This window comes from Furipterus horrens, unplaced genomic scaffold (genome assembly GCF_987537825.1).
Source record: "Furipterus horrens unplaced genomic scaffold, mFurHor1.1.pri manual_scaffold_10, whole genome shotgun sequence".
Taxonomy (NCBI): Eukaryota; Metazoa; Chordata; class Mammalia; order Chiroptera; family Furipteridae; genus Furipterus; species Furipterus horrens.
In genome coordinates this window covers 62,809,917-62,836,928 of record NW_028327180.1, presented here as the reverse complement: position 1 = coordinate 62,836,928, position 27,012 = coordinate 62,809,917, and the positions used below count along the sequence as shown (strand labels likewise).

The following is a 27,012-nucleotide window of genomic DNA, read 5'->3' as shown; positions in this document are numbered from 1 at the left end:
AGAATTCCAACATGGCAACAGCAGACTCAAACCAAGTTCAGCCCTTCTGAGCGGCCCCTGTGCCCTGGACGGGTTGCTGGCCACACTTCTTCCTCCAACGCATTGAAAAGAAATAAGAAGCAAAGGGCAACTCCCATCTTCCTCCACCATCCCCTGCCTCCATCCCACAGGAAAGAAGGGAATCAAAGGAAGGGAAAAAGAACACAGAGGAAAATAAGCATGAACAATCCAAGGAAAAGAAGCATTTTAAGACCAGAGCTGTCTGTTTCTTTTTTAAAAGATTTTATTTACTTATTTATAGAGAGAGGGGAAGGGAGGGAGAAAGAGAGGGAGAGACACATCGATGCGTGAGAGAAACATTGATTGGTTGATTCTTGTACAAACCAACCCTGCAACCCAGGCATGTGCCCTGACTGAGAATCGAACTGCCACCTTCCGCTTTGCGGGACGAGGCCCAACCCACGAAGCCACACTGGTCAGAGCCAGAGCCGTCTGGTTGTTAACTAAAGAGGGAACCTCACATTTCTACTGTTAGGTTGGAATTATAATCAGAGAATTAGTCAGAGCTTAGTTTTATGTTGGTAAAGGCTCAGTCACATCTGTAGGCTTGCAGAGTGGAGCTGGTCTGTGACTTGCATGGTGGCAATGGCTGCAGGTTGCAGCCCCATGGAAGAGTCCAGCCTTGGGTTGGTCGCTCACATGCGCCGATTTCCTCTTCTCTAAAACAAGCAGCTACAAGTGCCAGCACTGGTGGCCAGAAAGGCCAACTATGGGGACATTCTAGTTTTGACTGGGAGGAGGACAGACTTTGACCCCATAACCCACTTCTCAGAATGATACCGCCAACAAATGCGGGCAGCATCCCAGAGTTCCCTCAAAGGGCAATAAAGTGCTGAGCTGATGGCAGCTCAAGGCCCCTCTTGTTGTCCTTGAAAACAACATACTCAGCACCCCTGTCACTAGATCGACACCACCTTAATCCAGGTCTCACTCTACTGTTCAGCGTTTTATTTCCCACAGACTCTGAGGAAGTCCCCAATGAAGAAACCCAAAACCAAGATTGAAACTGAAAATCCATTTTAAAAATCCCCCAACTTAGATTCCCTACCTCTTTATTCATTAATACTTACAGGGTTGATAGAAGAATCTGGGTTGATCTGCAATGTGTAAATGTTGTCCGTAGAATACTGGAAGAGTCCATAATATGGATTCAACATTTCATGGCACAATAAATAAAGCCACTCCCTAGGAACAACAACAACAACAACAACAACAAAAAAACATTTTACATGTGCTCACATTTCTAGTTTTACATTATAACAAATGGACTGAACCACTAGAGGGCAAAACTGGTGCCCAACTGAAAATACAATTTGTACAGATTGGAAAAATAAGCCTAAAGAAGTAAAAACTTGTTCTCGTAGATCAGAATGATTTTTCTGGCCAAAACGCCAACAGCTCTGAACGCAGAAAGAACTGTGGTTGACTAGAACTAGTACCACCATAAAAGTACAGTATTCTCAGCTGTTTATTTGTCGGAGTTTTCTTGGCTACTTTGAGAAGCTCCGGTGATGCTAACATGTGGTTACTATTGACAAAAGTGCAGTAAAAAGCAGTAAGATTCTACTTTTATTTTAAAAGTGTATGTACATGCACACACACAACACAAAAAATACATAATGCAGAGCACAGAAAAAATGGGAAGGACTTACATGATGATAGTAGCTAGCTTCTAATTAACATTCTGGTGCATTTTCATTGTTTCTTTTGCTTTCTAGTTTTGAAATTTCTGATTGATCATAACATATAATAATGTTCAAATAAGGAGAAAGTATTTCACAGTCTAGACAGGTAGGGATTGTTTAATAATGTCTTTTCCTGTTCATAAGTTTTTGTCCTATTGAATTCTTTTTTTTTTTTGCCATTAACATTTATCATGTTTATAATTAAAAAATTAGTTTAAACTTATAAATATTCTGAGAATTTAAAAATCTTAAATATAAGAATGAAATTATTTTCTTAATTCTTTTATGCTTGAATCATTACCATATTAAAAAAAACCCAAATCAAAAACAAATGTAAAAAGCACTCTAAATATAAGCTGTATGTTTGATTGCTCTGGCCAGGCTGTGAAAAGCCCAGGTGTGGGGAACCGTATATAAATACCTGTGGCCATTCTATATGCAGCCTTTTATTCTTTCTATTCAAACTCCTTTCAAAGAGACAAATCTCATGAAGAGAGCAGCCCCAAATTTTATTCTGGATTTCTTTACTCTTTCAAATAGAAAAGACAGAGAACTGAGAGAGAATAGCAAAGGATAAGCACAAATGCAAATAATCTAAGAAAACTGTGAGAATTCACAAAAACGATCAGGCCAAAACAAAGTTAACATATCAAACTCCAAAGAACAAAACGGCACTGCCTGGCAGATGAGACTCCAAATATTATAAAGTCTCTTGACTAGAAAGGCAAGATTTCCCAGCGACAGTACTTTGATTTACCCCCAAGTTTAGGGGTTTGGATTTGAGAAGAATCATTTTTATAAAAATCAGGGACCTGCAACTGTCTAGACAGGAAGTGATTAAGATACAAGCAAACATTCTCACCAAGCCCAGGGAGAGAGGCATATTAGGAATGTTCTGGAAGTGGGAAGGGAAGAGCGACACTGGCAAAAGAGAACAGAAACAGTTCAGAAGCAAACTCTGGGAAAATAAGTGCAGACTGTTTCTCAGTGAGCAGAGGATGAACACACTCACACATGTGACTGCATCTCTTCCCCTGTCTAGATGGGCCTTCTCCCATTTGGACCTGAGGAGGAACCCAAGAGCTGAAACAGCGACATGAAATCAAACTGGAGGGGGCAGAGCCGGGGTTCCGCTGGGGCACTGTGTCACTCAGGGAAGCCACACAGTCTGTCTGCATGTGGAAGACTCGGTAACTATGGAAAACGCAGAAGAACAGAGCTCCTACCAAACCAAACCAAATCAAACCAACCGATTCACACGTGTGCCTAGGACTATACAATACCAGCCATACAAAGAAATAACGGCAAATTAAAACAGCCTGAGAGGCCAAACTCTTGAGACATCTTGAGACTGGAGGCATGGAAGCAGCCCTGTCTGCACTGACAGGACAAATGTAAATGGAAAGGGGCACTGGAAGCCCAAGCCTCGTGCCAGGACAGGGAACGTGTTACCGAGAGCAAAGGGAAGTCACGTTTGCTAAAGAAGGATGGTTTCTGCAATCAAGATTGAGAAGATCAAGGAAGAAACTTGGAGCAATCTCGAAAGAAAAAGTGTTTCCCATGGACAGGCAGTGTCAACGTGAGCGCGGGTAAGAAAATGCAGGCTTTCACAGATGCAGCACGGCTGAGGGGTGGGGGTGTGGGACACAGAAAGAGATAGCAGATGGAAAGAGTTTAGTGGAGTAATTGTGTTCCAGGACCAGAAGGCACACTGTGACTTTTTTCTTTTTAATTCTTTTCTTTAGGCTGCTAAGAAAATCTCAACTCTACCCAGAAACTAAATGAGACCTTGTCAGAATGCTTATCAGAACATAACTTTGCTCAAGAGAACTGCTGTAGAATTCGCTTGTGTTTCCTAAACTGTGATGGTCTGAGGCTCTCCTGCCCCTGAGCCCGTGAGGCAGGGCCACTATTACGTGTCCTCGCACAACGTGGGCCCCCTTTGTAGCATCTGCCAGATTTGTGGTTTTATATGTACGTGTGTAATTCTCTGATTTGGGCCTGCATCTCATCAGACTGAGAATCCAGAGTGTAGGGGGGTAAAGGGGGCAGAGAACATGTTACTGTGCTCATGGCTGCCTTCCTAGTACACGGCAGAGGCTCAGTATTTAAGTTAATGAATAAATATAATGATTACAGCACATACAAATTATAGGGAGATTCTCCTTTAAAAAGATCCAATCACATGATAGATACGTTATTTAATTCTTTCATTTTGTAGTTTATCATAATGGAATTTGATGAATAAATATGCTATGGTGATTTAGAAAACAAGATAAAAAAATGCTGACACACTAGAAGAGAAGTTGAGAAAATCTCCCAGAAATGGGGTGGGGGGATGAAATTACTGAGGAGTAAAATTCACTCATGCAGCAGGTATTTTTGGAGAAGAGCGCTTGCCACACATCAGGTGCTCCTTAGGAACCAGACTAAGCTCCCGGGCCAGAGGCAGCGTGTCTGCTGGAGACAAGGTACCGGGAGCAGCTCTCCCAGCACCATACACCAGGGGGCTGGGGCGCCCGTCACAGGAGGAGGGAAGCCCTCTCTGAGGGTGACCTAAGAGAACAGAGAACAAGCTGTGTGGCATCTTAGGGATGAGTTCCAGGCAGGGAACGTTGAAGGAGAAGGCCGGGGCCTGACACACGTGCTGGGTAGCAGGAACGGCAGGAGGGAGCGGCTGAGGGACAGGAGTGGTGAGATGGCTGGCTGGGCCGGACAGGTCTCAGGTGAGAACCTGAGGGCAGTCGGTGGGATGGGAAGCCCTTGGGGGCTCAGGTTCAAGGGAAAGACTCGCTCAGTTGTCAGATCATACTGGCTGCTGCTGGGAAATGGCCTGTTGAGATGAGATAGCAGGAAGGTAAGTGGAGGGACTACAGAAGCAGCCATTCATAGGCAGAGAGGCAGAGCCTGAGTCAGGGGGGAGGGGGAGGGAGAGGGAGGAGCAGGACTCTTTAGAGGGCCCATGGTGCTGGGATGGGCGCTGGGAGGTGCGCCAAGTCCCGGGAGAGTTAAGGGTGACACCACAGTCTGAGCCAGAGGAACTGAGTGGGGCCATACAGTGAGGTGGGAAAAGACCAGCAAGGAGCTGGTATGAGAGGGGAAGTCAGAAATTTTGGCCTGTTTAAGAGGCTTTAAGAATATTCAAGGAGAGACAAGAGGCGGTTGGGTAAGCAAGTGTAGGGTTGAGGGGAGACACAGGTAGAAGGGATATATGCAGAAAGCACCGAAAGCCGTGAGGCTTGGCAGGTACCCCCGAGTACACAGAGGGCCCCTCCCTCAGGACTGAGCTCAGAGGCTCGCTGATGGTCAAGGGAAGGAACAGAAGGAAACGACAGGAAAGGGGCTTGAGGGGAGCCAGAAGGAGAGCCGGGCGTGCAATGACAAGGAACCAAGTGCACAAACTGTTGAGAAGTAGGGGGTGAGCGCTGCCGACAGCCCAGGTGAGGCAGAGACAGAGGAAGCGCCAGTGGGCCTGATGAGATGTTGCTTGAGGTCACCTCGACCCAAAGGGCTACAGAGGGCAGTACAATCTGTGGGAAACAGGTTCAGGGGACAGCGAGGGGCGTAGAAGTGGGAATAGGGGGTGCATCAGCCCTTTAGAGGGGTTTGCTACAGAGAACAGAGACACAGGGAGCGACTGAGTTAGCATTCTTGAACAGGTTTGGTTTGTCCTGGAATTTATAACTGTCATTACTTCGCTTTATTGTCTTTACTGCCTCCTTAAAGTTCAGACAGGAAGGGGATATGGTGTCCAGGGAAGGTTCTTTTGGGGAGCATGTTTATTTCCTTTACGAAGGGAGTTGCTGTAGCACATTTGTATGTGAATGAGACTGAGCCAAAAGGACATTTTGAAGCAAGGAGGTAGATGTGACATGAGAGGAGAAGTGAAGGGCCTGGGGTGCACTGTGCAGGGGGTTGCTCTCAAACCAGAGCATGCCGGGCTGTTCAGGGCCATAGCAGGGAAGGCCGAGCCCACGGGCGCAGATTTGGGCTGATGGGATGTTTGGTGGTGCTGAGCAAGGACTCAGATTGCTGTTTACTCAGTTAAATAAGCGAAGTCAGCAGCTAAGAGCAAGGCTGGGAGAAGTAAGGCTGCAGATCTGACAAAGAGAACAGGAGTGTCCTGGCTGGGCAGCTGAGTTGGTTGGAGTGTCGTCCCATATACCCAAAGGTTGCGGGATTGATTCCTGGTTGGGGCATGTATGGGAGGCAACAGATTGATGTTTCTCCCCTGCCCCCTTCCTCTCTCTCTAAAGTTAATGAACATGTCCTCTGGTGAGGATATGAAAGAAAAAAGAGAGAACAGGAGTGATGAGAGGACTGAAACCTCCTTGAGGTTGTGGCCATCGACGCAGAGGAAGGCCAGCAGTGTGGAAGTGAGTTTGCCCCTTGCCACATTCCTCTGCTCAGCTGAGGCCCAGCGCAACCAGAGGATGGGGTCATTCAGAGCTGGGGTTTTGCTAGGCAAGTACAGCAAATGGAAAGAGGAGCAAGGGAGTCATTACAATGGTGGATTGTGAGTAAGAAGGAAGTGAGAACAGGAGGAAGTGAAAAATAGAAAAAGGTGGTAGAATCTATGGGTGATGGCTGGTCCTGAATGGGTTCAAATAACTTCTGATGGGTAAGTGACTGTTCAGTGATACTGGGTGCTGGAAGATAGCACAGCATCTGAATGAAAATTACTTTCTTCCCAGAAGTCTATAAAATGCCAAACCATCAGTCAAAGTATAAATTAAAAGACATCTGCAGACCCAAGACCTTGGAAAATTCACCTCCCAAACACACCCCCTTTCTAAGAAAGTTACTTGAGGATGTACTTCAGCAACATAAGGGAGTAAGCCAGGAAAGAGGAATCTATGGGATCCACAAAACAATGGCTCTAACCCAGGAATACAGTGAAGTCCTACGATGACAACTGTGCCAAGTCCCAGAGAATCATCACTCAGCGTGGACAGTCTCCCTGAGGGAGAGACGTGGAGAAAGGGGGTGGATCATGGATGGAGAAAAATTAAGTTTAATGGGACAATAAAAACAAAGCCTGGTTTAAAAAGAATAAGAAAAAGAAGTTTTTAGAAAAATTAAAATCTGTTCAAAAGGACAGAATAAATTATAGAATACCACCTAACCACTCAGTGAAAATTTACATTGTCAAAACAGTAAACAATGTACTGACTTTTAATTTTTAAAAATAAAAGATAGACAAGCATAAGAGATGCTTAGTTTGGGATATAAAACAGAATGTAAATCTTAACCTTGACATTTTACAAGTAATATTACAGGAGGCAGAATGTAAGAGAGAAACGGTGGAAGTATGCTGAAGGGGAAGTCAGGAGGATTATTACCCTTTCTTACGAAAAATAAGAGGTCAAGAGAATATGCCTCCAGCTGATGGACCAAAAAATAATGGTGAGCCGCACGTCCCAGCCAGCCTAGCGATCCTGCCGCGCCTCAGGCCAAGCCCTGCCCCCACAGATTCTGTTTACTCATCTCTTCTAAACGACCTCGCCAAAATGCCGTCTCAAACGGAACACACCATGGAAACCATGACGTTCACATTTCACAAATTTGCTGGGGATAAAGGCTACTTAACAAAGGAAGACCTGAGAGTGCTCATGGAAAAGAGTTCCCTGGATTTTTGGAAAATCAAAAAGACCCTCTGGCCATAGACAAAATAATGAAGGACCTGGACCGGTGCCGAGATGGCAGAGTGGGTTTCCAGAGCTTCTTTTCGCTAATTGCTGGGCTCCCATCGCGTGCAATGACTAGTTTGTAGCACACGTGAAGCAGAAGGGAAAGAAGTGGGCAGAGGAGCAGCTACTTCCTCCCTGATAAGAGTTCTCCCAATGCGTCATTTAAGGAATCTCTGCCCCACAGCTTCCCCCTGTATAAGGATTTCATGAGCAGATTGGGACCCTTAGAAAATGTACAAATAAAATCCCACCCCCATTTGACAAGAGGAAGAAAAGCTAATTAAAGCCAGAGAAGCTTTTGATTTTTATATTGCTTGTATCCTCATGCCCTCAATAAACAGATTTCTTTTTTAGTTCAAAAAAAAAAAATGGTGAAAACACATTATGCAAAGTTACAAAGATAATGATAGAAGTTTAAAAAATATTGATATTACTAACGTCAGAAGTGGGAGTATTAAATTAGATCCTCACCACAATCACTATCCATCCAGTTTACCTGTGACTATGACCATAAATCATGAAATCAGTAGATAATATCTGAATATGATCAATTTGGTGATATAAAGATATCTATAAGACTAAACAGTTGAAAGAGCAAAAAAAGCATTCTCTTTAAGGTGCAAAGAGGTAAAACAGGAAATAGAAGCTTTTCATTATTATAGTCTATTTAAAAAAGTTATTGCCATAAATTATTTTGATCAACATTTCACTTGACAAAATTCCTATGAAACAAATGCGACGTCCATGCCGCCTCTCAGCCCTGGGAGTCCTCAAGTGAGAGGCGAGGCTGCCTCCCTGCTGACTTCAGGAGCAGGTCCTTCCTGGTTCAGGTTCTGTCATTCTAGATGAAGAAGGGGCTAAGTATAGAAGTTTAATTCTCACTCTACAAAAAGTACACTAATGGCGAGGATCACATACATTCTGGTAGGTTATGGCAATGCTAGTGTTCACATGCTCGTAGGCATTCTTATTCTAAGGAAGCTCCCTGAAGGCAACATTTGAAGTCCTGACTGTTCCAAGACGAGCACCAGAAAGAAGGTGACAAATGACTTCTTTCTGTAAATATTTCATTACAGTTACACAGAAGTCCATGCAGCAGAAAAGGAGAATAAATTAGCGTCTCACCTCGCCACTCCACCATAGTCCAAACCTTCTTCGCCACGGAATTTCACCATTAGTCGTTTTTTCAAGTCTTTCGGCCGCATCTTCATTATCTGGCGATAAGACTCCTATATATCACAATTACAGTTTTAGAGAGGAGAGCTTTTCTTATTCTTAATGTAATAAAAAGAGGAAAAAGTGTTTATAATGGAGCCTGATTCAAAATAAACATTCATTCAAATTCAACTTCTATTTGGTTTCTATTCAGACTGTCCATACAGGGTGGGGCAAAAGTAGGTTTTATAGTAGTTCGTATAGAAAATACAATAATAAATAAATAAAAATAAAAGAAAAAACTCTATGTTTTGCATCCTCACTACTGTAAACCTACTTCTGCCCCACCATGTATTCATCAACTTTTCAGCCACTGTTTCTAGTTCAGAAACCACAACAAAACAATACGTACTAGGTAATACTGCACCTACAGGAAACGTTTACTGTCAGCACCATCACTAATGACTTAAGAACACACATCCTCATTAGAGTTGACTTTCTCTACACAAATTAATCTCACTGTGTCCTACAAACACTTTATATATTTTAATCAAAATGAAGACATCATTAGAGTCTGAATATTAAGACTTCTGAGCCTGTTTTTATATCTGAAATGAAAAACCACACAGCTCCCACTGAGCCCAAAAGCAAGAAAGGGTTTATGTGAGACATAAAAGTGTCTTACCCAAAATATAGAAAACATGTGATTAGCCTAATATTCCCTCCTGTTCAGGATTTTGAGTAGAACTAGCTAAGTTTTTGTAGATATTTTCAAGTGATAAAGCACTTCAGCATCTTTTTATGCTTTACATTTAATGTAATTCAAACTCTGCCATCCCCAGAGGGAAAGAGGAGGTTGAATGGAAATGATCCTGCAGCAAAACGTCAATAATTCAGCTCTTTCCTAACCTTGGCAACATCTGAGATGGCTCAACGGGCCAACCTGGGCACGTTAGTGGGTCCACTCATCCAGCACTGACCCGCTGCACATGCGGACCAAGCGCGGCCTCTGCTGTGGAGAGAAGCTGGGCTCCCTGCAGCTACGCCCTGGCCTCCCTAGGGGGCTGCGGCCCAGCGAGAGTCTGTACTCAGTTCTCACCCAGTCTCATTAGCCAATGATGGGTCACAGCTACCAATGGTTCCACAGAGGCCGGCAGGTTAGGGCCCAAACACAGTGGAGATTTTACCTTATGATCATGTTCCTGGAGAAAAGAGCCCTGTCTACAAGTGGGTCCTGCCTGTTTAGGGACTCTGATCCCACAAGGGATCATAAGGGGCAGAGCCGTTCCCAGGGACCATGTGATCTTCCTATTTCCAGAAGAGACAACAAGGAGTCAGCTTGGCCACTAAGCTCTGAGGAGGCAGTGCTATTAGATCAGATTTCATGCGAGGTTGTGGCAAAGGAAGGACTGGTTCTGAGGGAGCTGCAGATCGCAGGACTAGATGATCCGTGCAATGTGGATGTGGAGATTTACAATTTTGGTTCCACTTTCTGTATATAGCTCTAGGTGTTTACCTCAGAAACTGTCTGAGTTTTTAACTTTTACCACAGGAAGAAATACAGTTCCCTTGCTGACAAAACCCTGCATTTCACAGAGCAATAAGCTCAACACCTGAAACACCAAGCAGAAAGAAGGGCTCGCAGAAACACAAAAGCTGCTTATGGAGCAGTCCCTTTGAGCACCTGAGAAGCCAAGGTCACTTAGGAGGTGATTCCTTGGGCTGCGTCACCTTCTTTGTTTAACACGAGTGCAGTCTGTGCCTGACTGTTAGCTGCACTCAATTCCATACCTCAAATACTTCCTCTCTGGATACTTCGATGCGACAATGGCCGGCTTGAGGCTGCTGTAGTGAGAGCTCGTGTCTGAGGACCTTCAGCTTCTGAACTAAATCTCTTTCGTATCTCTGAGCAGGAAGCTCCTCATCCTCCACGGAGCCCTCATTGGGCAACGGCAGCGGTTGGCTGGGCTCCTTGAGTTGGCACTGGTGACTTGAGAACAGAGCACAAAGTCACTCCAATGGCAGTGGCCAAGGGGCTGCAAGCGATGCCCCCCATACCAGAGGGAGTGAGAAGAGGGTTTGTTACACAGAACTTTAAGTAGACATTATTTTCTCTGACCCACAGATATGTAAAAACTGCTGGTAAATGCCACTAGCCCAAATATTAGTCTAGGCTACAGTAAAGGGGCTACCCCACTTCCAAGCAGTAGCTTAGTTCCTGCATTACCATCGCTATCACTGAAAACAGCAACTGCTATCAGTTGCCACCTAGTCTGCACCTGAGACTGACCAATGCACTGGTAGATGTGCCTTGGTGGTCTGAATTAAGGGAATTGACATGAAACATTTTAAAAACAGATTATAGTGGATGGGGGCAAAATAAATAAGAGCAAACAACTCAGATGAATCTAATGGTAACCAATCCTTTTCAGAACCAACAGATTGCTAAGCCCACTCATTAAAGAGAAATTCCAGTAAAATAAAAGGACTAGGACTAGTAGAGGGACAAAATGGCACTTGTCTTGTTCCAGTTTTGCTACTAATGTCAGCTGTCAGTGAGAAGAACAAACCTGGAACTCAATGTGGGAGCCCAGACAGCTCCCAGGTCCCGGGCATGCAGGAGTGACAGGCACAGGGAGAGGGCTGGCTGTGGCAGCCCTTCTAGACTGTGATGGGCAGGCACTAAGGGAAACTACATTTACTGCTTCTCACTCCTGAGCCACGTGTTTCACCACAGGGCTGTGTAGAAGCTTCATGGATGAAGCCACCTGGTCCTGCCGTCTCGGGGACTTTAATTTTGGCTGCAGGTCAGAAGAGGGTGGCAACAGCAGTAAGACATGGCTTCAGCACTGCTCCCAGCTCACTGGAGAACTTAAAACATGCAACTGCCCACCAAACAGTTATCCTAGTTTGCTTATGCTTATTCTCCCCTAACAAACAATACAGTAGATAAATTAAGTAAAATATTAGTAGGCAACATTAAATGATAAACGTAAGAAGTCAACAAAGATTGCATAGAAGTCTTACTTCATGATGTGGTGTAACCTTGGGTCTGTAAACTGGGTTGTTCGGTTATTATGATCTACAAAATATATTCTCCCAGAAACTGTACTTCTGACTTCCCAACCTGGTGGCAGTGGTCCAAGTTCATCACAATTCACACTGTTAAGGTCTCTACAAAAATAGAAGACAGAGAGGTTTGTCCATCTGTGTAGGGAGGCATATGACCAAAGCTTCAGCAAGAGGAACTACAGGGGTCTTTATCGATGCGGCTGTGTCCCAGTGCTGCTAAGAGGGACAGTCGCAGTGCTACTTACACAAAACTCACACTGAGTCCAGGCCTCTGTGCTGTCAGTGGCAGCGAAATCCAACAGATAAAAAGGATACTTTCAGAGCCTGTAACTGTGAGAGGAGCATGTCTACATGGGCAATAACACTTCTTATACCAAAGAGGGCCAGGGAGGTAGGAAGGACCCGAATGTGGCTGGAGAACTAGCTGAATCCACAAGTTCAATGAAATGCTCAAGGGCAGAAAGGTTGCTTCATGGAAAAGCCCCAGACAGCACACGATTTCTAAGGCTGAAAATGATGTAGTAACGTGCGTTTGGAACCTCAAAATTCTAAACTGTTGCACTAGAAGAGGCATTCCCACTTTTTAGTTGGCTTTGTTAAGTAACTGTTTCTAATTCCAACCTCCTGATTAATTATTTCAATACAATCCACAGTTTCCCTGGCTGGTTTGGCTCAGTGGATTGAGCGTCGGCCTGCGAGCTAAGTGTCGCTGGTTCGATCTTCCAGTCAGGGCACATCAGATAAGGAAAACTGACTCCAAAAAACCTCCGCTGCCTTGCGGCATACCTCTTCAGGGGAAAGGCTAAGGGAGTAAACCCTGACAGAAAATCCGGAGCCGGAGTCCCTAAGGCGGTTTGACGTTGTAGTCAACACCGGCAACTCCTGCGGCGCACCTGAAGCCAAGCTGTATTGACTCCGTCTTTCCCTTGGACCCTTCAGCTGCGAAGAGAGGGGGGGTCTGCTGCATGGGCAACAGCAGACCCTCCATATCACCCTGCCCAGGCTCTGCAGCTTCAGCTTCACTGGAGAGGACACTCCAGCGTCATCTTAAGATGTCGATTTAACACGGGAGGAGACAGATACCGTGTCACTCCCGAGTCGGACTGCACAGCCATTACTCGGCGGTGCAGATAGACTCTTAAGAAGCTACACCATCGTCTCTCGAGACGGACGGCTGCCGACGACGACAATCAACAGTCATATGGGAGCACAGCATTAGTGACCAAGATGCTTGTCTAATTAGCACAAAAGCCTGACATTCTGACAGTGAGTACTGAAGAGGCACTGAATCCATTTGCATGTAATAGTGCCATTCTAATTACAGATTCCAAATCTTAAATTTAACACAGGTTGGAAAAATCAAAGGCAGGAGGCTTGTTCTCAGATGAAACAAATTATGAATAAAAAGGAAATGAGCATTACTAAAAAATGTTACTAGGTAGTAATGCTATTCTAAATAAAAAGAATTTTTTTAAAGCAAAGCAAAGCAAAAAGAAATGTCACTGTTATGGGGTGGCGGTGGGGAGCTCTCTGACTTGGGCTCAGATGTATGGTCTTGTAGAAGGAATTCATAGAGAAAAGCTTCATCCCCCCCGGAATGGTCCCCAAGGGACTGAGGCAATAGGGACAGTAAAGTAGAAGACAGAAAGGATGATAGAATCTTTATATTTCCTTTTTAATGCTTTATTATGAAAAATTTTAAGCATATAAAAAAGTAGAGAAACCATAATGAATAATCAACTTTAACAATTATCAAGTCATTGTCAACCTGTTTCAGACATACCCCAACGTTCACTGCCCCACCCTAATTATTTGAAGGAAATCCCAGATGCATATCATCCATTAATATTTTTAGTTTAAAATGAGAACACGTCTTGAAGGGGTGAGGCCTTTTTTGGTCATGTGATCTGATTTCCACATTCAGGGCTGCTTTCTAAAGGACCCTTTGTTCCAGCAGCTGTTGCTGGACCAGGTGGAGGCCTGGAGGTGGCAGCAGAGCGGGACTCACCCTGAGAGCCTGGGGCTGAGACCCCATGGCAGGCATCCTTTTTGAGCTGCCTCTCTCTAGTCCAGGTTTACAACTTCCAACCTGAGGAGCTCTCTCGGCCACAGGGGTCTCAGACAAATGCTGGAAAACCGGCTTTGGAGCGCATTTTAGAAACCTACCTTGGTATCCGGGGGTCGTGCCACGTGCTAACACCAGTCTGTGTGTGCAAAAAGTAAACTTGCCCCTGCACTGTTGTTCTTTGTTCTGTACGAGAAATTGGGGGATATGATTAGTTCAGTTCAATTTCAACCAGTTTTCAACTCTGAGTACAGAGTCTAAGCTTTTTTCCAACATTGTTTAAAATCACCCAGAAAAGGGCAGTGGTCAACTTCTGCCACATTTCCCAAAGTTGCAGCCGTGCAAGCATGTGGGCCTGTCTTCCTTTCCCTGTCCCACACCCGGGGAGGCTGTGCCCTCCTTAGCCAGAGCCCCAGAGGATAGAGCCGCTGTTGGTGTATCCAACAGCACTGACCTTACCTTGACCTCTGTTACCTGCACTTGCTCTTGCTTCTGGTCTGATCTGCCACATACACACCACATTCCTCCTTCATTAGGGTCTCCCTCTGGCTGTCCAATGATTCCTTCTTCTCACCCTTACCCTATACTGTCCTTTCCACATTTAATCACAGAGCACTAGACAGACTCGCATCTAGCCCATGAACCACCCTGATTTCCTTGGATATTCATTTGCCTAAAATGCTCATGCAATTGCTAAACTGGGAGACTGGTACAATTGCTGACAAATTCATGATGAGCAAGTTTTATCACCATCTTTTTCTGGTCATTCATCTTTATACCGACACACCGCCGTACACACAGCTCTGCAAATGGCCGTGAATGCGTGTACAGGTTACTAAAAAAGCTTTGCAAACAGGAAGCTCTCTGACACGTTGTAGAGAACGCTCAGGATAGCGGGGCAAGTTCTCTCACCATAGCCCTCGGGCAGTTCTGGTGACTGGTGGCCGTGTGGTCGGTTCTGAGGCGTCTGGAGGGACCCACGGATCTCGGGATTGCGAAGTCGCTGTGCCTGAAGCCTTTGCTCTTGGCTTGGAGACTCCCCGAATCTGCAGCTGCCACCCCCAGCAGCAGCGCCGGTGCTGTCCACGTAAGGGGCTGGCTCCTCCATGAAGCAGCTGAGCGGCCGCCCGGGCCCGGAGTCCTCATACATGGGTCTGAAAGGGGCAGAGCACAGCCTGCATGGGCACGTGGCAGGACAGAACCCGGCACTCAGTGCACTGCTCTTGCATCCATTTATTTTGCTTCTCTTCAACAATTTACAGTGTCCCAAGTGCTTAGTTTCATAAAACTCATCCTGTCCTATTTCAGTAGAAAGACTTTTTTTAGGAACAAGCGGCCAAAGGGAGGCACAGGTAAAGCACCATCAAAGCCACCTGCAGGAGCTCATCCTCCAGTCGTGCTGAATGAGGGCAAAAACCATCCTTGGGCTCTAAGGAGCTCATAAAATAAGATTTGATTTTTCTTTATTTAAAGTCAAGTCTAAATACTCCATTTTCCTTTTTATTTTCCTCTATAATAAAACTCCTGGTTACATAAAATACTGCATTGACTTTAAGTACTCTTTAATATAAATCTTCACCCCATGAACAATTTTGAAGACAATTTACCCTAATAGACTATTTTCCCTTATGAGCACTTTTAAAAAACATTTCACACTGAAATATTTCAAATGTATTCACAAACTGGAAGAGGAATCTCCTGGACTCATTGCTGTGCTACAACAGGGACTGTCTTGTGGCTGCTCTTCCAGTTCTTCCTCTCCGCTGAATTACTCTGAAACCAATCCCAACAATTCCCATTTCATTCTTAAATATTTCAGCATTTACTTCTAGAAGATAGACTTTTTTTTATTATTGTGCCTAAGAAATGTACATTAATTTTTAAAAGATCATCAAATATCAGTCAGTGTTCAATTTCTCCGGTCAATTGTCTTAATCAGGATCCAAGTGAGGTCCACATATTGCATTCAGTAGGTTTGCCTCTCACATCTTTAATTATTCACTCATAGGTTCTCCTCCTTCCTTGTGAGTAACTTCTTTTTCTAGCATGTCGTTGTGAAGACGCTGGGCTGTCTTCCATCCTCCACCAAGTGCCCCCCTCCAGACAGTGCTGGTTGCATCCCCTTGGGATTGTGCAACACATTCTCTCATCCCCTGGGTTTCCAAGAGGAGGTGTCGGATTACCTATAATTATCACCCAGCTTCATTAATTCATTGGGAATTACAAAATTGTGATAGTGACCAATGAGTTTTCAGGGTTTTTTAAAGTATTTTGGGGTTTTCTTCTCTTCTGATGAACACATAACACCCATTTTTAACAAATTTGATAAGTTTCAATCCATTAATTATAATTCTTACTGATGCTCAAACTGTCCCATCTTTGGCCAGTGGGAACCTCTTTAAATTGGATCCTGAGTCTTTTGGGCACATCCCCCCCACCCCCACCAGTCTTTACAGCTTCCTTTATAAGCAAGGAAATCGATGCCAGTTTTATCCCAAGGCCCTTTCCTGCATCTCAAGCACTCAGCACAGAGAAGAGGTGTGCAGGACACTTCACAGAGAGCGAGAGCCCACGGCAGCAAGGAGCTCAGCAGGCACCGCCGCGGGGATACGTACCCTTCATTTTCTAACAGTCCTCTGCAGTCTACCACAGACCCTCCAGTGCCTATTCTGTCTCGTGTCTGTAAACTGACTAAAACAGAAAAGAACGCCTTGCATTAAAATCCAGTGGTATTTCATGCAACTGTAATACAGTCAGCCATTGCGAATGCATCATTTATGCACAATATTGTTTTTAAAAGCGAGGCATGTGCATACACATACACACATATATTCCTAAGCTTTCAAGCATAAAGCATGTTATTCCAGTAGCTGCTACATATCACCACATATCGCCTTGAACATTCTGGTAACTATGGAGTCCAAAGAGGTTTGTGTTTTTCGTACTCTCCATAAACATAACAGAACACAATATTCACTTCCTCTAAGTTACCTTATTCTTTATGGAGATTTTGACTTATGTTTAATATGGACACAGAGAGCACTTTCATTATTGCAAAGTCTAGATGAATCCAAATATTTAATCTTGGTCACTACTATGAACAACAAAGACATTTATAAAGTTGTTCTCAGTTATTCATTTTTCCCAGCACACCCCTTCACAAAGAAAAGAAGAGATCACGAACAGAAAAGCACTCAGGGAGAACTTTTTTGTTATGATAGTTTTTAGGACGTATACCTCACTGTTCTTTTTATCTTGGGTCAAGTCTACATAAGACAATACCTAAAAGATTTGGGGTCACTCTGGTGTGCTGCTGAAATAGTATGTTTTCTTTGATCCCTTGCAATGCATTTAATCAGCATACAATATTTTAGAGTTACCCTAAAATGCTAAAAAAAGTGGATGAATAATACAATGAGTTACTTAATGGATAAATCACTTCCAAGATAAGAGCACCAGCCAACACTCTGTAACATTAGCACATTTTATTTGTTCTTTCTAAATAACCCACTCCTCTAACTCTGTAAAATCATATTACATGGAAATCTTCAGAAATCATTTTTCCTTTTTACATATATGATGGGTTTTCCTAAAGAAATTATTTCCCAACTCTTGCATATATGGCCACTATTCTTTCCATTTACCTCTGGATAATACAATGACAAATTAATTATCCATTATGTGATGATTAAAATGACATTTAAAATTATAATCCTAAATCCCTTTGTACTTTAGTCATTTTAACTCAACTCTGGATGATAAGTTGAAGAGAATTAGATAAAATGATAAAAACCACACAAGATCAAACTTTTTAGTGCTGAAGAGATGGCCCCCTATGTGGTTTGTCCTTTGAAGTATGTCACCATGTCAGTGCTTGTATATTTTTTCTTAGTGATGAAGAGTGAATGTTAAGTTCTGTAAAAGCATCTCTTTAGACAGATGAGAAAATTCTTACCCACTATTTGGCCACGCACTGCATCAGTATCTGAGGGGTTTAGTTTGCATAGATCCAAACGCTGGTCTGCAAACAAACAATGTAACACTTAACCCAGGGAAGCATTAACTAGGGAGAAGGGCAGAATTCTGTTTTCAGTATTAAAAGAGGAAAAAATAAAGATGCCTTATAAGCCTTCTTCAGTTGTATTAAGAGGCAGGAAAGCGTGTGGTTCTTACATCCAGTATCTTTTAATCTGCTGATGGCATTGGAGAGCAGCCGCACACAGCCCAGGAAGCCAGCTCCCTGCTTCTTGTGAATTTTCTTGTGGTTCCACACGCTGATGGTTATAGAGTCAGTTTTCCCAACATATCTAAAAATGACATGCAAACTCACTTTTAACTGTATTTCTGAATTATGATAGCCTACTGAGATTTCACCTCACTAACTTGTTAGTAGAGAAGAATTATTTTAAAATAATATTGGTTCTATATAGCATGTGCAGCAGGCACTCAATAAATATGTCTACTAACTTCAACGGGCTGGGAAAAGAACTATAACCAGTTATATAACAAGCAAATGTAGAGAAGAGAAGAGAAGATTGATGTGAGAGAGAAACATTGACTGGTTGCCTCCTGTATGTTCTCCAACTGGGGACGGAACCTGCAACCTAGGTATGTGCCCTGACAGTGAATTGAACCCCTAACCTTTTGCTGTACAGGATGACACTCCAACCAATTAAGCCACCCAGCTAGGACTAGGCTTACTACTGAATGCTAGTTTGCAACAGGGGACTACCTATAAACCCACAGATCCATCCAAAGAACACTAATGGGTACTAACTCAGACATTAACCCCCCAATTGCTCTCAGTACAAGTCAACCATAGAGGGGAGCTTTCAGGATAAGAATTGACAACCACTTCCCAGGCCCTTATGGTACCTCAATATAACTGAAAGTGAGTTTTAGACTCCAACTATTAAAAACCTCACCCAAACCCAGTATAATCTGGTTAATAAAAAAACCAATAATCACACAGTATTACTTTGACAAAAATTTCTTAGGGACATGAAAGCATAGCTGCATACAAAATAGTCGTTTTCAAAGTGCAATCAATTTTATGAATGTAAGAAATTGTCTGATGGTGTATAGATTTATATACATTGAATCATACCAAACTATATTTTATCTTACAGAAAATATATTTGTACTAAAAACAGAATTAAAAACAACAGAAATACATATATATATAATATGTATTTGCATAGTAAGTATAATAATGTATTTTTAAAATAAAAAATCTAAAACCAGGTTTAGGGTTTCACTGAAATAAAAAAAAAAAAAGTTAGCATATAGAGACCCAACTATGGCCCTTTTTTTCCTGTTAGAATGGCCAGTGGATTGAAGTTACAGAAGATCACAGTTACAGAAACAAATAATAATAATCTATAAAAATGTCAAACACAAAAAGTGCCAAATATATGAATTCTAAATTAGGTAGTTATTTGGCCATCTACTTTTCTTATCAACAACAAGTTAGAAGTCCTTTTATTTTTATTTTTAAATGAAATGTTTCTCTTAAAAGGTAGATACTGACTCTCCCGCCGCTCCCCAAATGGCTTATACGATATTCAACTCACAGATCATAGTGCTGGTTCCACTTTGGGTCCAATGTGTTTTTCACAGTGTCTGTTGAGTGGCACTGCCCAGATCCGTCCACAACAACCTTTGCAAAGGGGTCGGGGAGTCCTGGAGAAAAGGGGACAGCCATGCCTGGATGAGACTACAGACCTATCAATGTGACATTAGAATAGTTTTGTAGGCGAATGGGAGCATCAGGATCCTCTGATTTGGTAAAGAAGATTATCCTGGTAGATTTCTGGGAGTCTTATTTAAGGATGGTTTTGATCTATTTAGCTTTCTAAGAAAGGCAACCCAGTATGACATCACTCTCAGGTTTTTAGAGGCTAGAAAAGAAAACTGGGCTTAAAGAAAACTATAAAAATAGGTTTAAATTCAAATTCCCATTTTTGATGATTGTACGTGTGGCTAATTAAATGGAGGAAAGGTGTCTATAATTAACTGTATTCATACTTTAAAAAAAAATCATACTTAGAAATCTTGTTTACTAACTTTGTCTATTTTATCTCTGGGAGCAAGTATTCACTGAGTCATAATTAGTTAAGCTCCTAAGTGAATCAGACAGGTTTATAAAGTCAGAGAGCAGCAAGATGAGGGTTTTGGAGACAGGCCTGGATGTGAGCCAGCAGTCTGGAGCTCCCAAGCTACCTGAAAAACACCTGTGAGGCTTCGTGTCTTTACCTTTAAAGTATGGATGAGAACTAAGCAGTGCTCTCTGAGGATTGGGAAGAGGGTGAAGAATTCCAAGCTGCAGGCACCTACTTTATTGTAGGTGAATGTCTTGAGTTTTGTAGGGGTGATTCCTTTCTTCAGAAAAAGAGCCTCTATTTTAAACAATTCCTTTAATTATCTACCAGGCTTTAAACATGTGATTTAATTTATAAAATTTGACTAACAATTTTACTTACACGCAGCTATTTTGTAGTAAAATGTCCCACCTATATTTGAGCTGAGAACACTATCCAGTGCACAGCAATATATTAATGGGTGGATAGACAGAGAAAACAGGGTGTGGCTGAAACAGGGCATGAGAGAAACAGTTTTTCTTGTATGAGTTATACATTCTGTGCCTTGGAGCTAAGGAGTCTTTCTGTGTTGTAGTCAACTGGGAAATGAAGTTTGTTAAACCATGGATTTCTATTCAGGAACAGTCAGGATTTCAGGAAAATACACCCTGTTGTTTTTTTTTTTAAACAACTTTAAAATTCAGAAATATGTGAAAATATTAATATTGTAAGAGAGCAAAAGTAGGTGTTTACTTACTGAAGAAGTCTTTCTTTGCAAGGTTCTTGGCACATAATACTAAAAACAAACAAAAAACGCCAGGGTTAGCATTTACGGATGAGAGTTTCACCACAGCTGGTTGCTATGGACTGAATTGTGTCCTGCCTCCCCCCACCCGCACCCCCACCCCCGATTCACATGTTGAAGCCCTATGCACAGTGTGATGGTATTTGGAGGTGGGGCCTTTGAGAGGGGCTTAGGTTTCAATGAAGTCATAAGGGTGGAGCTCCAATGATGGGATCAGTGTCCTTATAAGAAAAGACCACAGAGCTTGCTCTCACTCTGCTCTCCATGTGAGACACAGCAAGAAGGGGACGTCTGCAAGCCAGGGAGAGGCCCTGCACCAAGAACCCACTCTGCTGGCTTCCTGACCTTAGGCTTTCCAGCCTACATAACTGTGAGAAATAAATGTTCATTGTTTAAACCATCTAGTCTATGGAATTTTGTTATAGCTGCCCAAACTGACCGAGACAATAGCCTATACTTACGATGGAAAAAAAAAATTCTAAAAATTATCTTTGCCAATGATTGCCTTTTAAATTTAGTACTACATTAAACAAAAAATTGCCAAGTAACTATAAAGTGTTTTATCCTCCAATTGGGAATCAGCTATAACAAATACAAAATATTTTAGTTCAAACTAAAAATCTTAAAACACATGCAGACAGATTTATCAATATGCTCTTATAAATGCTTAAGATCACATAAATGCAAATTCAAATTAAGACTTATGGTATTTACCTTTTCAGCTATTGTTAACAGCAAGAAAAGAAACTGGCATTTTTCCTATTCTGATAAATAATACAATTTTATAAATGTAAACTTTGGTATGTTAGGCCAGTACTAGGTGTTGTGAAAAACAAATGACAACACATTTGTTAAAAATTTGGTAAAATGTTGGCATATAGAAAGAATGCAATAAATGCTATTATTGTTAACTTATTATGAGGTAGTATCAATTACTGTTAAGAAATTTTGTCAGCAGATCTGTTACAAGATTAAAGCTACTATGTCAAGGGAACGTACTCTAATGCCTCTTACATTGCTTCACAAATTTTGCTAATTTTTAAGAATAATGTGTTTTGTTATGAACTTTTAAATACTTATTTACAAAGTATATTCATATTTATATAATACACATTGTTCTGCATCTTTTTCACTTAGTATATTTTTCATATAACAGCTTTATCACAATATAATTCACATACTACAAAATTCATCCATTTGATGTATATAATTCAGTGGTGTTTAGTATATTCACAGGGTTGTACTACCATCACCACAATCAATTTTAGAACTTTTTCATCATTCCCCAAAGAATTCCCATACCCATTAGTGGTCATATTCATTTAACCTCAAATCCTACCAGTCCAAGGCAATCACTAATCTATTGTACTTTAGGTCTTTGTGGATTTGCCTATATGGTATTTTGTGACTGCCTTCTTTCACTTAGCATGTTTCTAAAGTTCATCCATGTTGTAGAATGAATCCATTCTTTTTCATAACTGAGTAATATTCCATTGTATGAATATACCACATTTTCTTTATTGATTAACCAATGGATGGACATTGGGGTGGTCTCTGTCTTTGGTTACTGTGAATACTGCCATCATACAAGTTGTTGTGTAGACATATATTTTATCTCTCTTATATACCTATGAGTAGAGTTACTGAGTTACACGTTTAGCATTGAGGAACTATCAAAGAATCTCTCACAGTATCTGCACCATTTATATTTCCACCCACAGTGTATGAGTGTTCTGATTTCCACATCCTGGACTAATACTTATTATCTGTTTCTGTGGTTTTATATCTGTAGTTTTAACTTGCATTTCTCTAAAGACTTTGAACATCTTTTTTATGTACTTATTAATTATTGGCATATCATTCTGGAGAATTTTTATTTAGATGTTTTTGCCTATTTTAAATGGCTGATTTGCTTTTTTATCTAAAGACAAAACATACTTATCAGATTTGCAAGTATTCTCCCATTCTGTGGGTTGTCTTTTCACTTTCTTGATGGTGTTCTTTGAAGCACCAAAGTTTTCAATTTTGATCAAGTCAAATTTATCTGTTTTCTTCAGCTGCTTGTGCTCTGGTGTCATGTCTAAGAAGGCTTTGCCTTATCAAAGGTCTTAAAGGTTTAGTCCTGCATTTTCTTCTAAGAGTTTTATGCTTTTAGCTTTTTTATACTTTCAGCTACTCTAATTACTCTTAAATTACTGTTACATTACTCTTAAATAGACATTTAGGTCTATGACCTATTTGGAGTTCATTTTGTGTGTTAGTGAGAAGGGGACCAAATTCATTCCTTTGCAGGTAAATACATACACAATTGTACCAGCACCATTTGTTGAAAAGACTATTCTTTCCCCATTTGACTTGTCTTGACACGCTTGTGGAAAAACAATTCACTGTAAATGTGACAGTTTGACTCTCAATTCTATTCTATTGATCTACATGTCTCTCCTTGTGCCATGATCATACTATCTTGATTACTGTCCTAGTCTGTTCAGGCTGCTATAATAAAATACTAGAGACTGTGTGGCTTACAAACAAAAGACATTTATCTCTCAGTGCTGGAGGCTGAAAGTCCAAGATCAGGGTGCATGGCTGGGTGAGAACTCCCTTCCAGAGTGCAGACTTCTTATTGTCCTTTCACATGGCAGAAGGGGCGAGGGATCTCTGGAGTCTCTTTTATAGAGCATTGGGCTCTACCCTCATGACTTAAGCACACCCCAAATTCCCCACCTACTAATACCATCACCTCTGGGGGTTAGGATTTCAACATACAAATTAGGAGGGGTGTATGAACATTCAGACCATGGTAATTACCACAGCGTTGCAGTAAATTTTTAAGTAGGAAGCATGAGTCCTCTAAGTTTGTTCTTTTTCAAGACTGTTTTGGCTATTCTAGACCTGTTAATTATTCTACGATTAACTTGCTAGACTTTTATAGGAATTTTACTGAATTTGTAGGTGAATTTGGGGAGTACTGTCATCTTAACAATATTAAATTTTCAAATCCATAAACATGCAATGTCTTCCCATTTATTATACTTCTTTTATTTTTTATTTTTTAGACCATGGTCAAAGTCGTGGTCTTTTTTAAAAATAATTTATTTGCTTATTTATTTATTTTATTTTTAGAGAGAGGGGAAAGGAGAAAGAGGGAGAGAAACATCACTGTCTGGTTGCCTCTCACTCGCACCCCCAACTGGGCACCTGACGTGCAACCTAGTCATGTGCCCTGACTGGGAATCGAACCAGCGACACTTGGCTCGCAGGCTGACGCTCAATCCAATGAGCCACAGCAGCCAGGGCTATACTTCTTTTATTTAACTTATTCCTAAGTACTTTATTCCTTTGATGTTATTGCAAGTGAAACTGTTCTCTAAATTTCATTTTTAGATTGTTCGTTTCTAGTGTACAGAAATACAACTGATTTTTGTATAATCAACTTGTATCTTGCAATTTTGCTGAACTCATTTATTGACTCATATTTTTTGTGTTTTTTGGAATTTCCTATATATAAGATCACATCATTGGCAAAGAGAGGTACTTTTCCTTTTCAATCTGAATGCATTTGCTTCCTTTTTCTTGCCTTACTGCTCAGTACATCCAATACAACATTGAATAGAAGTGGTGGGCATCCTGTCTTGTTCCCAATCTTAGGGGCAAAGCATTTAGTCTTTCAACCATTGAGTATGGTAGGTGTTTCACATGTCCTTTATTAGATTGGGGAAGTTTTTTTTCTGTTCCTAGTTTCTTGAGTGTTTTTATCATAAAGGGGTGTTAGCTTTTGTCAAATGCTTTTTCTGCATCTACTGAAATGATAATTTGGTGTTTGCCCTTTATTTATTGTTAGGATATAGTCATTAATTGATTTTCAGATGTTAAACCAACTCTGTATTCTGAGATAAATTCCTCTTGGTTATGGTGCATAACCCTTAAAATGCTGCTGTCTTCAGTTGCTAATACAGTAGTCCCTCTCTATATCGCGGTTCACTTATCGCAGTCTTGCTGTATCGCGGGATTTTTAAAAATATTATATTTAATTATTTATCGCGGATTTTTTGCTATATTGCGGGATTTTGTGGTACTGTATATGTATGTTGTTAAAGTTACGTAGATTTAAGAGTGTAGAATAAATGTAAGGTTCCTACTTCGCGGGGGTGGGGTGGCGGTCTAGAATGTAATACCCGTGATAAGTGAGGGAATACTGTATTCTGTTGAGGAAATACTTTTTTTGTATATAATCTTAAGGGATATTGGTCTGTAGGGAATTTTATTTTATTTTATCTTTTTTGTATCAGGGTGAAACAGATTTCATAAAAAACACTGGTAAGTATTCCTTCTTGTTTTATTTACTTATTATTTATTTGGGGTATGGGGAAGAGTTTATGAAGAAATGGTATTCATTCTTCTTTACTGTTTAGTAGAATTCACCAGTAAGTCATCTAGGATTGGTCTTTTTTCTTTAATTTTTGGTAGGAATTGTTTTTCAATTACTAATCCAATTTCTTTACTTTTTAGAGGTCTCTAAGAGTTTTCATTTCTTCTTGAATCAGCTTTGGTAATTTGTGCCCTTCTAGAAATTTGTTAATTTCACCTAAGTTATCAATTTGTTGGTATATAGTTATTTACTGTATTCCTTGATAATCCTTTTTAATTCTGAATAGTCGACAGTAATTTTCCTATTAATTGTAATGTCTGTACACTTCCTTTCCAATGTAAATATGCCATTATACATATACATATATATTTGCACACTTATACACACATTCTTCAGTCTTTTTTGTGGATAGGTCATAATTTATTACAGGTTCTGATGGTGTTTTATTTCTTGTTTCTCTAATTAGAAAAGTAATATATATTGTAAAAAATGAAAACTGGGAAATGTGTAAATAAAAACTACATGGCCCTAAAACCTCATCCTTACTCTGTTGAGCATTTTCCTGGCTGGTCTCACATGCTTATTTTTCCCACTGAACTTTAGAACCATTTTGAGCAAGTTAAAAAAATAACTTCATAAATAAATTTGAGGGGAATTTACCTCTTTACAATATTGTGTATTCCCATTCTTGAATGTTTATCCATTTATTAAATTTTCTATAATGCCCTTAAGTGAGGTTTTAAAGTATTTCATAAATTTTTCCACATTTCTAATTGGGTTTATTCTTGAATGTTTTGTTTTTAGTTACTATTGTGAACAGAAGTGTTCCTGTATTTGAATAAGAAAAAAGTTTTCCTTACATTAATTTTAAATCAGTCATCTTTTTCAACTCTTCTCAAATGGACCTGCAATGCTGTTTCCTTCAGTTTCCCTTTTCCTTCCCACAGCTTGAATGTCTCAAGGCCCTCACATCAAACTTGAATTGTCCAAAATGGAACTGAAATCTTCCCACTCCTCCTAGAAGCCTGGTCCTGGCCCAGGATCATTACTTCAGAATCACAGCATCGCCAACCGACTGCACAGCCAGAAAGCTGTATGTCAGGCTTTTCCTTCTCAGTCTCTCCAGTGTGTTGGCTTTCAGCCATCTCCACCCTTGTCCAAGCTCCCAATATTAGCTATCACAAGTACTTTTTAAAATTTAAACCTCATGTCTCATTCCTTTTTAAAAATTCCACAGTGGTTTCCCATTGCCAAATCCCAGCCTCTCCAGCCTCAAACATTATCCTCCAGCTCCAGGCCCGAGATCTTCTGAGCTGCCATTGCTAGGATTGCTTCTGACTGGAAGAATTCTCACCATATCTCAGAAAGATTAATCTTCGTTCGTATTTACAAGACCAGCAATGTTTTCATTTCAGGCTCATTCCAGTGAATTTGGTTATATCACAAGGTAGGAAAGTCTCAATACTGTCAGCACAAAGAGAACTTTGCCTCAGTGTTGTGCCAAGATCATTTGGGGTCATACTGATCCTAGTTCAGTTAATGGCATGTGGTTTCTCCTACTGGAATAATTTTGTGATATCAAGATAGAATTCTCTTTGTCCACTCTAAGAGATGCAGCGATAAAAGATAGTTTATTACACAGCATAAAACCCCACACTACTGAATCTGCCACTCATTTTTAAACAAATATGCTATACACCATTTATGAATTAGGTTCTGGGGACACAACAATGAACAAAAGAGACATTCATAGAAGTGAAGCTCAGTGTTTCAGTGCAGACCACTGCATGGCCGCTTCAACTCCACTCTGGAGTTCCCCTCTACTTTGGAATCATCCCTCTCACATCCTATAATTTCCTAATCACATGCCAGAATTTCCTAATATTGGGGATAAAGAGCATATTACATAATATTCACTTAGCACCTCAAAATACAAGGGTATGTTTTGCTAACTTGTGCATTCAATTAGTAAGGCAAGCTTCTTTACGGGTCCTTGACAAAGCCTGGGATCCCTCAAACTATCTGTGGCTG

The 27,012-nt window shown here is 41.2% G+C and overlaps 1 protein-coding gene across 3 annotated transcripts in view; it reads right to left on the bottom strand.

Moving 5' to 3' along the window:
* The window catches only part of SMURF1 (SMAD specific E3 ubiquitin protein ligase 1), a 121,614-nt gene that overhangs the window by 6,316 nt on the left and 88,286 nt on the right, over window positions 1-27,012 (bottom strand). For 2 of the 3 annotated variants that reach the window (XM_090287911.1, XM_090287912.1), the window contains exons 2-12: window positions 20,565-20,603; window positions 19,301-19,409; window positions 17,901-18,034; window positions 17,683-17,748; window positions 16,343-16,418; window positions 14,640-14,881; window positions 13,829-13,913; window positions 11,618-11,764; window positions 10,382-10,580; window positions 8,561-8,664; window positions 1,131-1,245 (exon numbers count right to left, since the gene is read on the bottom strand). In XM_090287911.1, coding sequence (XP_090144037.1) covers window positions 1,131-1,245; window positions 8,561-8,664; window positions 10,382-10,580; window positions 11,618-11,764; window positions 13,829-13,913; window positions 14,640-14,881; window positions 16,343-16,418; window positions 17,683-17,748; window positions 17,901-18,034; window positions 19,301-19,409; window positions 20,565-20,603 — 1,316 coding nt within the window. The remainder of the gene's footprint in view (window positions 1-1,130; window positions 1,246-8,560; window positions 8,665-10,381; window positions 10,581-11,617; window positions 11,765-13,828; window positions 13,914-14,639; window positions 14,882-16,342; window positions 16,419-17,682; window positions 17,749-17,900; window positions 18,035-19,300; window positions 19,410-20,564; window positions 20,604-27,012) is intronic. The other variant, XM_090287913.1, reaches the window with a different exon arrangement.